General features: G+C 42.9%; 1 protein-coding gene across 2 annotated transcripts in view; it reads left to right on the forward strand.

Moving 5' to 3' along the window:
* ibtk (inhibitor of Bruton agammaglobulinemia tyrosine kinase) overlaps positions 1 to 13201 on the forward strand; it is a 139995-nt gene extending 126794 nt beyond the window's left edge. For both annotated transcript variants that reach the window (XM_072499802.1, XM_072499803.1), the window contains 3 exons: positions 1064 to 1225; positions 7866 to 7998; positions 11057 to 13201. In XM_072499802.1, the coding sequence (XP_072355903.1) occupies positions 1064 to 1225; positions 7866 to 7998; positions 11057 to 11182 (421 nt within the window). In that variant the 3' untranslated portion in view covers positions 11183 to 13201. The remainder of the gene's footprint in view (positions 1 to 1063; positions 1226 to 7865; positions 7999 to 11056) is intronic.
* The last annotated feature ends 2450 nt before the right edge of the window (positions 13202 to 15651 follow it).

The raw sequence follows: 15651 nt of genomic DNA on the forward strand, positions 1-15651 counted from the left end.
TAGGGGCTTTTCACAGTATCTTCATTGAAGCCTACTTGTGACAATAAGCCATTATTACTATTATTATACATGAGTCAGCATTGAAAGTTGTAGATGATCTCTGGCCTAGACATCCAACTGGGTAAGTGAAGTTTGAAAACTGGATGGCAAATTTCTTGTTAAATAATATCGGCTTCAGCTTTTTTGTAATACAAAACTACCCCTTGCATAATTCCGATGCGTAGCTCATGTGTTTGCTGTATTTGGATCTGCAGCTGCACGTAATGATTTCCTCACATGCTTTAATGGGCTCCATCCTTTCCTCGATGTTCTAGTTTAGATATCATCACTGCTCCAGTCTACCGCAAGCCTACTTTCACTGGTCAGTATATGTGTTGTGATTCTTATAATCCCACACGCTATATGATTGGCCTTATCAGCAGCTACTTAAATAAAGGCCAAACCATTTGCTCACCACGCAAGATTGATGTTATAACAGTGCACATCAGAGCTATCATGTGGGATAATGGCTCCCCTGATCAGATCACTGCTTACTGTATATCGGGCAAACTTACTAAACAATGCTGATTATGCTAAGAATTACACTGACAGTCAATTTAAGGTCATCAGTTGGGCTGGCAGTGTGGCTCGCGTGTGCTAGACAGTCCATATATTCACACGAGGCCCTTTCCTTTGCAAGCAGAAAAACATGCCTGCACAATGTGCCTTTTTCAACTACATAAAAGCTTGTTTAGGGGACAGCCGTTAATGGTAATGCCTTAACCATTGTCCTGCCTAGTTTGAATTTCAACAAAAGCTTGGTAATTTACTGATCCCTGGTGCATTCTCCATGGCAACATCTCTGTCAATCAGAGTGCATTGGCCAACAAATCAGCACCCTCGTCCCAAGCAGAACAACTTGTTTCTTTTGAGATTTGGTTTTCTTGTGAATCTGTCCTGATGAGTGCAAAATTAAAAGCTTCAACGCCATGTTTCTTTTTTTCCACAGCAATATTATTCATTTTTATTTAATCAGTCATTTTGGTTTTAAATTTGTTAACTGTTACAAAACATTTTCACTTAGGGCGACTCCATTCAATGACCTCTCCTCCCCAAAATCATTTCGTGACCTACTAGTGGAAGAAAAGTCATCAGAGAAAGTAGGTGACTCCCTGCCATCCAGCTCATGGGAAAATAATTCTAAACAACAAGAACAACATAGCAACAAATATGAGCAACCTACCAGGTGAAGAATTTTTTTTAAACGGCTTACCTTTAGACGGTTTAATGAATTGGTAAATAAACAAAATACTTCAATTGGTATATGGCTAAGCTTGCAGCTAATGAGAATGTAGTAAAAAAATTCTGCCATAGATCTAGTTTCAAAAGTACCCGCTCAGGAGAAAAGCTTCATCTATAACGGCACCACTGGTCCGTTCAGCATGCTGCTGCTATATTGAATGTACATAGCGCAGTGTTTAGAAATAACCACTTGATACAAAATTTAACAACTTTTTCATTTTAGTACTTCAAATAATGGCTTTAGATTTGATTATAGACACATAGAAAATAGGGGTAGGCCATTCAGTCCTTCGAGCCTGCTCCGCCATTCATTATGATCAAGGCTGATCATCCAACTCGGCTTTGACAAAGAGTCATCCAGACTCTCGGTTAGCTCCCTTCTCTCTCTACAGATGCTGTCCGACCTGCTGAAATTGCCCAGTATTTTCTGATTTTGTTTCAGATTCCAGTGTCCGCAGTAATTTGCTTTTATTTATATCCAACTCAGTGACCTGCTCCCACTCTTCTTTCCCTTCCCCCCCATATCCTTTGATTCCTTTAACCCAAGAGTTATATCTAACTCCTTGAAGTTACGCAACGTTTTGGCCTCAACTACTTTGTGTGGTAGTAAATTCCACAGGTTCACCACTCTCTGGGTGAAGACATTTCTCCTCATCTCCATCTTAATTGGTCTACCCCGTATCCTCAGACTGTGATCCCTGGTCTGGTCTACCCCTGCCATTATGTTTGGAACTATATCTTTTGTGAGTACTGTTGCTTTCTGTGCAAATGATTCAACCCGTTTATTAAAAAAACTTTTATCTCTTTATCTGCCTGCACTTAAACAGAAGTTGTTTTCTCTTCCAGTTGCTAAATATGCAGTTTCCCTTTTTAAAAGGGTGAAAAGATCCTGCTATTTCTTGAGCTGGGTGAAAGTGACAGAAAGATTCTCTCTCTCTCTCTCTCTCTCTCTCGCTCACAGTCAGAGGATGTTTCAGCAGCTTTATAGGAAAATGCATGTGACAGGCTTTCTAGCTGGCGAGAAATAATTCAAATCCTGTCCCAGTTAAACATTCATGAAGTTCATGTGTCAACATCCATAAGACATTCTAGGGTTTCGTTTCTTAATTCGCCAGTTGACTTTATGCTGTTCATCAGGTGCTCGGCCTTGAGTAAATATTTACATTCAGCAGGTGGGTATTCAGCAGGTGGGTGTCAGATCAGAAATAACTTGATTAAGATCTTATACACATTTTTTCCCTGCAGTAAGTTTTTAATATTGAATTTCAAAATCTTTTGATGCAGAAGGACATGGACGGGCTAGGAGAGTGGGCAAAGAAGTGGCAGATGGAATACAATGTGGAAAAGTGTGAGGTTATGCACTTTGGAAGGAAAAATGGAGGCATTGACTATTTTCTAAATGGGAAGATGCTTAGGAAATCAGAAGCACAGAGGGACTTTGGAGTCCTTGTTCGTGATTCTCTTAAAGTTAACGTACAGGTTCAGTCGGCAGTTAGGAAGGCAAATGCAATGTTGGCATTCATGTCGAGAGGGCTAGAATACAAGACCAGGGATGTACTTCTGAGGCTGGATAAGCCTGTGGTCAGACCCCATTTAGAGTATTGTGAGCAGTTTTGAGCCCTGTAACAAAGGATGTGCTGGCCTTGGAAAGGGTCCAGAGGAGGTTCACAAGAATGATCCCTGGAATGAAGAGCTTGTCATATGAGGAACAGTTGAGGACTCTGGGTCTGTACTCATTGGAGTTTAGAAGTATGAGGGGGGGATCGTATTGAAACTTACAGGATACTGCGTGGCCTGGATAGAGTGGAGGAGGAGAGGATGTTTCCACTTGTAGGAGAAACTAGAAGCAGAGGACACAATCTCAGACTAAAGGGACGATCTTTTAAAACCGAGATGTGGAGGAATTTCTTCAGCCAGAGCGTGGTGAATCTGTGGAACTCTGCCACAGGAGGCTCTGGAGGCCAAATCACTGAGTGTCTTTAAGACAGAGATAGATAGGTTTTTGATCAATAAGGGGATCGCGGGTTACGGGGAGAAGGCAGGAGAATGGAGATGAGAAAAATATCAGCCATGATTGACTGGCGGAGCAGACCCGATGGGCCGAGTGGCCTAATTCAGCTCCTATGTATTATGGTCTTACAGACAAAGAAAATATCAATTTTAATTAAGGTAATTTAGTATTTGAATAAACTGGACTATGTTTATGTAGTGCATTGTTTTTTAACTGATTACAAATGTCTTGCAAATGTAGATGATTTAATTTCACTAATTTGTCAATTGGTCATAAGGAAGTACACATTTTCTATTTCTTCTTTCATGGGATGGGATTCTCCCTGGCAAGGCCTGCACTTATTTTCCATCCCCAATTATCCTTGAGAAAATGATGGTGAACTACCTTTACCACCAAAGTGTTTGACTCTTATATAATTTTTCCTCAGGAATCCAAAGGATGGTTTTTTAAAAAAACTTGATTGTCAGTTGTTCGCTTCCTCCTATCCCAGTATCATACTAACTGTGGGAAATTCCTGTGCACAATTCCGTCAGCAGTTCACAAATGCTGATCCAGCTTAAAAATGTCAGGGGATTGTTTATTGCTGAAGGTCATTGAACAAATAACATCAATTTGACTTTTGACACACTTCATGATACATTGGAACATCACCGTACAATGTGGGTTTTGCCTGGGTCATCAATGTCGGAAATTGAGACAGAGAAGCTGATAGCTGATAAAAGCAGAAATACTTGAGAGCGACAAATTTCCTGTGGTGTTGTTTGGGAACATGATTGTGATGTTTAACTGCTAACCTGGCCTACTTTTAAAGCCATTGTTCAAGCATTTCTTGTGATTGTGAAAACAGGCAGATTGGTTTGGAGCAGTGTTTACAAACTTATTTTTCCTGGGAACCACTTTTGCCAAGCGGTAGTCCTTCTGGGCCCATGCCGGCCGACCTTTGCTACCCATGCCATGTTTGCTTACCTCTAATGTGAAAGGGGAGCCTACTTGGTTTTCACAATCTCACTCCAATTATGTTCACAGGACGAGAGGGCAATGCTCATCGCGGGTGTAAACCTCTTCCAGTTCCCCTGTGCCGTCTACATCTTTTTGAGAACTGAAAATCAAACCTCTCACATGTAGGTTGTGGTCAAGGGCAATAGCGACAAAATGCTTGTTTTACTCTGCACCGGATACTCCTGGGAGATGCTAATACAGAATGCTAACAGTCTCATGTGTTTTTAACGTATCACAGTTCAGGTACATAAACACCGTTGTTCTGTTTGGAGTCAGCACTAAGTTAATAACAGACCCTGGGGTCTCAACCTCAAAGGGAATTTGTCATCCACCAATTTTCCAAAATCTGAAACTTCTCATTTGCTGGTATTTCCCTGCATATGCCACCCATGGGTCTTGCATCCTTATTTGCATTGACACAATTGACAAAATCATAACTCAAGAAATCATGCTTTGTTCTCGAGTTATGATTCTTCTTTGTAGGCTGTTCACCAGAGGCCCTGGAGCTCTGTAGAGAGCTAGGACTGTTCTATGCTGCCCTGGACTCTCCTGAGCAGCTCTCTCTCTCGAGCAGATTCAGTTGTTAGATTCTGTCCAGTAGGTACACTGCCTATTTGTGTCTCTGGAGGCCTTTTACTTGTAACAAAACAATTCTTCTTGACAGTCCTCTTGACTTGCTGGCCGAGCAGCGAGAAAATGAAAGAAGCTCTCCTCAGTGCTTTTTACATAGATGACGTTTGACATCCAGTGTACATGCAGGGCATATGATCTGCTCACTGCTGCCTCTTCAAGCCAGAAGACTGCACAGAGCCTTCTTTCTTTCTTCATTTAAAGGGTGAAAGTGGCTGCCATTCTCGGTAAAAATGCTGATAGTTGACACTTCCCCTGCGACCGGTACCACCGCGGGAACGCTCGACTGATAGATCCGCGACTCTCCCGACACCCACCCACGGGTCACGACCCGCACTTTGAAAAATCCTGGTTTAGACTGTAACTTTACACAATCCTGGCTCAATTATATAAACTTTTTGTTTTATACTTGCATCTTTCCTTTGTATCTTCCTTCTGCACCATATATTTCAGGACTTTGACAGTCATAATTTGGAGTACAATTCATACCCAAATGAGAATAATGTTCTGTTTCTACCTGTTATGTTAATATGAGTAATTATTTTTGATCACCCTTTTCACAAAATATAAGATAGTTGCTGTAGCTGTAACCATTTAGATTATATTGCAAGATCTAGAAATTCTGCTTTATATTAGCCGTTTTTTATAATTGCATTAGCGACACATTACATGTTTAATCAAATTGAATCTGCACTGTAAATTATGTGATTGAATATAAATGGTAATTTACTGGTTTTGCAATGGTCTCATACAAATGAGAAGTTTTAGATCTCTGATGAAAATTTGAGATTAGAAAGAAATCAACCATGATCTGAAGGGCGGGGCAGGCTCAACGGGCTGAATTGCCTACTTCTGCTCCTAATTCCTATGTTCCTATCTAGTGAGGACTTCTTCTGAAACAGGGAAGACTAAGGCCGGAATTCTCCGGCTATGTGCTGGCGTCGAGATTGGATCCCTGCCGTGGGTTTCCTGGCAAGGCGTGGTGACTTCACTAAGAAATGGCATTGAGAGCGGTGGGAACAGAGAATTCTGCCGCCAGCGCACTGTGCGCTGCCTCCTGTTCCAGAGAAAAACACAGCTGTGAGGCCAGAGAATCCCCCCCCCCCCCCCCCCCCCCCAAGACTATTTAGTAGATGTTTCTTACTGGTTTTGATGGTGCATAAGGTAAGAGTATTTCCTTTGGTTGGCAAGAGGAACCAACATTCAAAATTACTATAGGGATTGACTGGATAGATTAGGATAACTTTTATTAATGGAATAACAAGAGTACAGAATATTTTGCTGCATGGTGTGGTCAAAGTAGAGACCATTGCCTATTTTAAGAAAATATTTATCTTCTGCTTCAAAGCTAAGGGATTCATTTTGCATTTCTGTAGAAAAGGCAATTGTAAATGCAAGGTCTCAACTTTTGTCAGCAATGCTGATGCCAACAGAAACAGCATTTAGAATTAGCATTGTTGGTGTCAGTCAGAATTGCTAACTTCAATACAGTTGGGTGATGACCATGGCTTGAATAATTTTTACACAGTTTCACTTTTATCATGGTGGTGACCAATGTACCTGTCTTTTTTTCTTTGTAGTTTGTGACCAAGTTAGTTAACTGAGCAGGCGCTTTAAATAGTTTTGCACAGCCATGCATGCGCAGTGACTCATTGTGCAGTTTGGGCTGCACAATTTAAAGGAGACATTAGTAATGGCGCTCTACTTTCTGATGGATTTTTGCATTGTTGTGACGTGGACACCTACGAGTGACTTGTGTTTGTGAGGTTTTAATTTTCTATAACAAATTTAATATTTAGGATGAGGGTATTTACTGGGTATATTTCTCATATGTAGTTTTACTTGTATTTGTTGGATTATTGGAGTGTTGTGTTTACTGGATGTGGCTTTGTTGCATGTCATGGAACTGAAATGGAAGGATATATATGGGCCGGGATTCTTCGACCCCAAGCCGGCGATTCGATGGGCCAAGTGCCCGCCGAGTTCGGCCGAGTCCCGCCGGCATGGGTCACGTATGGTCCCACACTGCGGGACCTGGAAGCTCTATCTGCGGGAGCCGTCCTGGTGGGGGGAACGGGGGGAATCCGACCCCAGGGTGGGGGGGGCCTCCATGGTGGCCTGGCCCGCGATCGGGGCCTACCGATCGGCAGGAGGGCTGGTTCCATGGGGGCTTATGTTCCTCCGTGCCGGGCCCCTGTAGGGCTCCGCCATATTGCCCGGGGGCTGGCGCAGAGACAGGAACCCACGCGCATGCGCAAACTCGCGCCGGCTGAAACAGCGGAGACCACTCCGGCGCCGACCTACCCCCTAGGAAGGGGTGCATACCTGACAATCGAGGACAGTTGACACCGGAGTGTTTTGCACCACTTTTCACACCGGCGTCAGAACTTGGTCGCGGGATTGGAGAATCCAAACCATGATATGTCATTCAGTCTCACGATCTGAGACTAGTCATTTTGATCAGATGTGCTGAATATGAATGATCCCGAAGAACATCTTTGCAGAATTAAGGGCCACTTTATGTTTTAACTGCATTTCCTCCAAGTTATAGTGGATCATAGGTGCAGGGAAATAGTCAGCTCAGTCTCCAATTTCAGGATAATCACAATTGAATCCTGGAATCACAACAGACACCCAGAATTGCAAACCTACTGTCAACTTTTAAGAACCAGTTAATTATTTAAATCTCTTCTGTATTACTGATTTTATTTGTAAACACATTTGTTGAAGAAAAATCTTTTAGCCTTCCACCTATGAATTTTTTTTTGATGCATTGTGTAGCCAACATTATTACTTTAATACCATGACAACTGGGCAACATATAATTCATGTCACTGCAAAATTTGCTGCTACTAATGTAGCCAACACAAAAAGTATCTTATTCTCAAAGACTATATTAATTGCTTTCAATATATATTAAATATAAATATTTTCATTCTAACAGTCCTTGGTTAATGACAGTTACGGAAAGTCCACCAGCAATGACTCCAATTACTTTTGCGGCTATAGTGGAGGAAGAACGTCAGCAAGAAGCTGCACTTGTGAAGAGCAGAGAGAAACCACTGGCTTTGATTCAGGTAACACTATCTGTAAACTGTTCTGGGCACAGTTTCAGAAGGTTTTTGCAAAATTAACCTAATTTTTTGAGATATCGAACAAAGCCAATGATAATTTAGATGCAAGGAAATAAAAGGTTTCATAGATGACAGTGGTATTATAACCTGGCAGGTGTGTTAATGTGTTCGTCATTTGAGCACTACACAATTGTCTATCTCGATGCAAGGAATAGATTTTCTCTATGTACATTTAGAGGCAAAGACGGTGTAGGAACTTAATGCGGCACAAGAAGCCATTCCATCGACTGATCCTGTGCCAGAGCAGGTTGTGCAATTTGAATTCCTTAGACACACCGAATGGATGCAGCACAGAAGAGGCCATTAAGATCATTTTGTCTGTGTCAATTCTCTAAGAGCCCAGTACCACTCTTTCCCTGTATCCCTGCATTATCTTTCATTCATATGCATTTACAATTTCCTTTCAAAACCACAATTAAACCTGCTTCTGCCACACGCTAATCAGTGCAGTCAAAATCATAACCATTTATTGCATAAAACTGTTCTTCCTCTTGTCACCTTTGGTTCTTTTGCCAGTCACCATACACCAGTGCACTCTGGTTCTTGACCCTTCCACGACTGGGAGACATTTCTCCCTATCTACTCTGTCCAAACTATTCGTGATTCTACTCTACTCCTTTCGCCCTGTTTTTCCCACCCCATTCCTCACATCCTTTTATTTTCTCTGTAGAAGTGTACTCCCATCGATGAAAAGTACTATTTTATACATAGAGACTAGGAGCCATTCGGCCCTTCGAGCCTACTTCATCATTCAATATGATCATAGTAAGAAATCTTACAACACCAGGTTAAAGTCCAACAGGTTTCTTTAGAATCATTAGCTTTCGGAGTGCCGGTCCTTCATCACATGATCAGCATGATCATGACTGATCCTCAATCTCAAATCCATGGGCTGAATTCTCCAATTCTGAGACTAACTGCCGACGCCGGCCTGGGACTGAAGAAACAGCCACCAATCCTCTCTGGTTGGGCGCTAGCAGGTAAGCAGTTTAGAGCACCCAGCTCTAGCTGCAGATAAGGCCAGAGAATTGCCGGGTCTGTGGCGGAGCACGATGGCAGCCTGCAGCGGCTACGCCGTGCAACATGGCGCTGGCCACGCGAGGACCAGGCCTGCCAAATAGTGATCCCCCTTGGCCAGGCTCGCCACCCCCAGGCAACTCCCCACCAGTGCCCCCAGGCCCCGCCAAAGCCTCCCTTGCCTGCGGATCGGCCCCCCCCCCCCGACTGTGGAGGCGCTGGACCTATTCCGCAGCCGTCACGCCAAGTTTCTGAAAATAAATACCACACGCAACCGACACTGTCGGGTACTCAGCCCATCGGGAATGGAGCATTGTGCGGGGTGGAGTGGGGGCCTGAGGTAACGTCCTGGGGCCGGCGTGCGTCGCACTGGTTAAATCTGGTCAAAACAAAGTAGCCTAAGGCTGATAACGAACAAAACACACATTTGGAAGTTAACATTTCACGCAGCGCTCTTTTTTTTTATTGTCACAAGTAGGCTTACATTAACACTGCAATCATAGATCATCGCCATCATAGAATTTACAGTGCAGAAGAAGGCCATTCGACCCATCGGGTCTGCACCGGCCCTTGGAAAGAGCACCCTACCTAAGTCCCACCCTATCCCAGTAACCCAACCCAACCTTTTTGGACACTAAGAGCATTTTAGCATGACCAATCCACCTAATCTGCACACTTTTGGAATTAAGGGTGTAAATCCCCTAGTCGACACATTCCGGCGCCTTTTTGGGGACAGGGAGAAGTCAGAATGCCCAATTCACCTCGCAGCACGTCTTTCGGGACCTGTGGGAGGAAACCGAAGTACCCAAGTAACCGGAGGAAACCCACAGAGACACAGAAAACATGCAAACTCGGCACAATGACCCAAGCAAGAATCGAACCTGGGTCCCTGACGCTGTGAGCAACAGTGCTAACCACGGTGCTACTGTGCTGCCCATCTGAGCAAAAGGCTGGAGAGTAACATATAGATGTCAAGCTAGTGCAGTTGCTGTAATATTGAAGTTGGGATGCATTGTTCGAAGCTCCGATTAATAGAAGGTCACAATTAGCTGGCAACTGCACAATATTGACCACTGACAAAACATTGTTATGTACACATGTAACCTACTTTGGAATCTGCTAAAAAAAACAGGTGGTCAGAGGCTGCACATGCAACTTTAGGCCCTACTTTCTAACCTGTGCAGAAAATAGCAGCATCAAAATCACAGCTGCCGTTGAATACCCCAGACACCATCACTCTGCACTTTTCTACGAGTAATGGAATGTTTTTGAAATATTCACCATTCTCACCTGTAAAACCTAAGCAGCTTTACCTGTTACCTTCCAGTACTACACATTCGGTATTCTTGTGAAATTAAATGAAAATCGCTTATTGTCACATGTAGGCTTCAAATGAAGTTACTGTGAAAAGCCCCTAGTCGCCACATTCCGGCACCTGTTCGGGGAGGCTGGCACGGGAATTGAATCGTGCTGCTGGCCTGCCTTGGTCTACTTTCAAAGCCAGCAATTTAGCCCTGTGCTAAACCAGCCCCTGGTTGACTGAGCTTGAATGTCTGGAGCCTCAATTTTCAGATTGTTGTTATTCTATTTGTTTTAATTTAAACAGTATTTTTTTATTTGTTCTCTGGATGTGTGTCCCTTGCAAGGCCAATATTATTTTTATCTTTTCATGTGATGTTGAAATTTCTGGCCAGGCCCAGCATTTGTGGCCCATCACTGGTTGTCCTCGAGAAGGTGGCCGTGAGCCACCATTTTGAACTGCTGCGGTCCAAGTGGTGCAAGTACACCAGCAGTGCTGTTAAGGGCACTTCTAGTTTTTAACCCAGCAACAGAAATCCATAGTCAGCTAGCTATCATTCTAGATTTGTGCAGAATTTAGCAAAGGTAGACCATTTCCAGTGGTCTTTCAATTGAGGAATTGAGTTAAAAATTACTCTAATGTCTTGTCTTCAAAATTTTACTAATTTTTACCTTCAATTTTCAGATTGAGGAGCGTGCTATCCAGGATTTATTAATCCACTACCAAGCCTGTGGCAACCCTGAAGAATTAATTATGATAGATCGATCACCACAAGGGCCCATAGCAACCCCAGTATGGAGTAAACACTGATTCTTGTATCTCCATCTACAGCTAACAAGAACAAATGTCAGTAATTGCTCTGAAAAGGCTGCATTTTCAAAACAGCAGAGGAACAAAAGAATTGCTCCTTTCTCTAGCCAATCAACTATTGTGTTTTACCTTAAGTGCTGCTGAGGCAATACTTTCATTTGCAATATATATCTTTAGATACCTCTTTTCATTGACTCTGTAAATGAGAATTTGATATATTAGGTGCTAATCAGATATTGTATTTTGTTTTCTCTCCACTTCCCCACCATACGCACTTTTGAAATACTTTTAGTTACAGCTGAACAAAATTAGTGGCAGAGTGTTCTTACAGTATAAGCTTAATGGATGTTTGGGGAGGGGAACAAAAATGCTTCTTGTTGAGCCAATTAGAAAACATAGGTGCTATTAAAATCAAAATTATTTTAATGAGCCACTACATCTTTAAATTAATAGGGATGAGGGGAACACCTGGTGAGTTACTTTTGTTCCTTGGCAAACTCCAGCTTTTGTATAGAAGGCACAACACACTGAATAGATTCAATGCATAGAGAACCAACGTAAATTTGATTTGTAAATTCATCATTGTTGTCATGGTGAGGTATAGAGTCCAGGTGCCTGGTCCACAGGAAAGGGAAAGATCAACCATGTACACATACCTCTTGACACCTGAATGAAAGCATTGTTGGAGTCTTAGCCACAAATCAGCCATTCTCTAAACTACAGTTGGTAAAAGAAAGTGGGGGAAAAAAATCATACAATGATCTAGTGATAACTGTTGCAGAATTATTTAACAACTAAATTTAAAAATCCATGGAATCTACTGAAGAACAGCATTGTTTGCCGATGTTGGGATAGCATATGTTCAGATCTGTATGATAAAATGCTAGTTTTTATTGCCATCCAAAGACTTGTAACAGTGTCAAAAATTAAGAAGATTCAATTTATTATACAAAAGCGGAAAACAAAATCTCCAACACTGTCCATATGTTCTCTACAGAACAGCGAAGCCAAGACCAATGGCAACAGCACATTATTCTTCCCATTGCTGTTATTTTAAACTAAAGTTTGATTAAATGCCCATCTGATTGCCAGTAGCATCAAAGTTGTCTTTACCATTATAGGCTTAGCTCGAGGCAAGCTGCAGTTTAGCCTGCCTGCCGACAGGCTGACCTTAACTTGATGACAATAATGGTCGCTGTTTATACTTGGTACCAGTGGAAATTATTGAGTGCAAGTTCTAAATGAAAGCCCCTCTTGAACAACCATGATGCCTCCAACAGCAGTAGCTTTGCTTTTTTAAAAACTTAACAAGATTAGATAGCAATTATGCAATCATGCTAACTGTCATATGTTGAAATGTTATTGTACCAATACAGCTCAAACACTTGTGTTGGTTTTGTAGTGCTGAAATAAATTTCTAATGAGTAATTTGTTAACATAAAATAATCTTGTGCATGGAATAGGGAGAAGCGTTTCAAGAAGCATCTTAGCGTTTTTCTTTTGCTGGTGCACAGTTGAGGTTTTGAGCTTACACTGTTGAACATGATGCAAACTGCTGGATTAGATTTTTTTTTTTTTAGCTGGTATCCTGCCGAGCTTTCCTATTATACAATATTTGAAACAACACCGGTATTTTTGCATTTGTGTTTGAAAGGCCTTATTGTAGGTGTGTGGTTGGGCAATAGTGGTCCTGCATGATGTGTTCGTATTTGCACATTTGAGATTGGAGCTGTTCTCTTTCCTTGTCAAAACTGAAGTGTAATTTTGGACTCTAGCAAGTAAAATATCTGTTACGTGCAATGGATTACTTGGCAAATTAAGCTTAACCACTTGAAAGGAGTGTCACCGTGTAAAAGATAAATAGAGGGGATGGGGCAAACAAAAGTAACACTTAAGATGCAGTGTACATGATCCTTCATTGTTTAAAAGAAATGTATTTTCATCATAATCATGGTGTTTAGTTGTGACCGGTGGCAAGCTGGAAAAAAATGAAAGCAATAAATGTGTATCTGACTTGAATGTGTGATACTTTGTTTAATTACAATACAGTATCTTCAATATGTGCTTTGTTTACAGATCTAATCAATTTTTCCTGTTCATTCAGTTTCAACATTTCAAAGCTCAATCAATGATCCAAAAAGAAATAGGCGCTCAAATACTATCCTTGCACTAGATTTTCACCACATCGTGCCATCCCAGTCAAATTATTTTTCTACTGTCACTGGCAGCACTTTGAGAAACAATGTTTTTAAAACATTTTTAAATCTTTTGCAGAAGTGCAGTGGCATTTTTATAAGAATTTCCATTGAAGTTTCAATTTCTAAAAGTCTTAACTTCAGCAGAGATCTGGGGTGAAATTCTCCCCAAACGGCGCGATGTCTGCCGACTGGCGCCCAAAACGGCGCCAATCAGACGGGCATCGCGCCGCCCCAAAGGTGCGGAATGCTCCGCATCTTTGGGGGCCGAGCCCCAACATTGAGGGGCTAGGCCGACGCCGGAGGGATTTCCGCCCCGCCAGCTGGCGGAAACGGCCATTGTTGCCCTGCCAGCTGGCGCAGAAATGACATATCGGGGCGGCGCATGCGCGGGAGCGTCAGCGGCCGCTGAAAGTTTCCCGCGCATGCGCAGTGGAGGGAGTCTCTTCCGCCTCCGCCAAGGTGGAGACCGTGGCGGAGGCGGAAGGGAAAGAGTGCCCCCACGGCACAGGCCCGCCCGGCGGATCGGTGGGCCCCGATCGCGGGCCAGGCCACCGTGGGGGCACCCCCCGGGGCCAGATCGCCCCGCGCCCTCCACAGGACCCCGGAGCCCTCCCACGCCGCCTTGTCCCGCCGTTCAAAAGGTGGTTTAATCCACGCCGGCGGGACAGTCAATTTATCGGCGGGACTTCGGCCCATCCGGGCCGGAGAATCCAGCGGGGGGGCCCGCCAACCGACGCGGCCCGATTCCCGCCCCCGCCAAATATCCGGTACCGGAGACTTCGGCAACCGGGGGGGGGCGGGATTCACGGCAGCCCCCAGCGATTCTCCAACCCGGTGGGGGGTCGGAGAATGACGCCCCTGTTTTTTTCATATTTTCATTCTTGTAGGAGACTTTCTACCTTGATCACTAAGATATTCAGTCTTGAGGTCCTCTAATAACCATGATTGTTCCAATACAATTAAAATATTCTTGATGGTTTTTAGTGCAGAGTATTAAATGTCTGCATTAAATTACAATCGTTATTTTTTACACTATTGGCAAAATGACATTAGTATCCTGATGGCGAATGAAATAAACTTGAGAATTGCCTGAGAAAGTTATTTAGAGTCATGTGGAAGTCACTTGCCTATCTGGGAAAAGCTGCCATTGATCTTTGCTTACATCAAAGAAAATTCTTTCCCTCTTGCGTTCTTGCACCATTCTTTCTAAGCATTGATGCAACAGAGGCTTAATAAAAAGTAAATGATTACTTAAATAACACGTTTCAGGAGGGGAAAAATAAGTACTGGAAACAAACGGGTCAATTTATATGCTCACTGGACATGGGAGATGTGAGTGAAGTTGTATTTATTGCATTTACCCTTTGTAGTTCAGGCAACTGAGTGGCTTGCTAGACCACTGCATGACAACTTACTTTTTATATTGTGTCTATAATGTGGTAAAACATCCCAAGGTGCTTCACTGGAACATTGTCAAAGTTTAACATCGAGCCAGATGGTGCTATCAAGACAAATATCAAAAGCTTGGAAAAAGAGACCGGTTTTAAGGCGTATCTTAAAGGAGGCGAGAGTTTCAGGGAGGACATTCCAGATCTTGGGGCATAAGCATTTGAAGGCATATCACACCTGATTATTGCACAGAGCAGTAATAATCAATACACAATGGACTAGAATTATATGTGCACCAGACTGGGTAGAAGTCACAGGTTCCCTTCCCTAATACAAAAAATAGGCGCAGGAGTAAACCACTTGAGTCTGCTCAACCAATTTAGGATTATGACTGATCCAATCTTGGCCTCAACTTCGCTCACCCACCTGTTCCCTTGATCCTTGATTCTCCATGCTTCAAATATCTATTGGAATCTTTGACTCAGCCTCCACAACTTAAGGTAGAGAATTTGAAAGATTCACAACCCTCTTGAGAGAAGAAATTATTCCTGATCTCTGTCTTAAATGATGCTCCCTTTTTTCACTGGAATTCTTAAAGAATAAATTTAGAATACCCAATTCACTTTTCCAATTAAGGAGCAATTTAGCGTGACCAATCCACCTACCCTGCACATCTTGGGTTGTGGGGGCGAAACCCACGCAAACACGGGGAGAAACTCAACAAGGACAGTGACCCAGAGCCGGGACCGAAACTGGGACCTCAGTGCCGTGATGCAGCAGTGCTACCCACTGCGCCACCGTGCAGCCCAAATGATGATCCCTTATACAGAAAGTATGGCCCCGAGTTCTAGATTTCCCCAAAAAGGGAAACATCCTCTCCGT

The sequence above is a fragment of the Scyliorhinus torazame genome, chromosome 4, assembly GCF_047496885.1.
Source record: "Scyliorhinus torazame isolate Kashiwa2021f chromosome 4, sScyTor2.1, whole genome shotgun sequence".
Taxonomy (NCBI): Eukaryota; Metazoa; Chordata; class Chondrichthyes; order Carcharhiniformes; family Scyliorhinidae; genus Scyliorhinus; species Scyliorhinus torazame.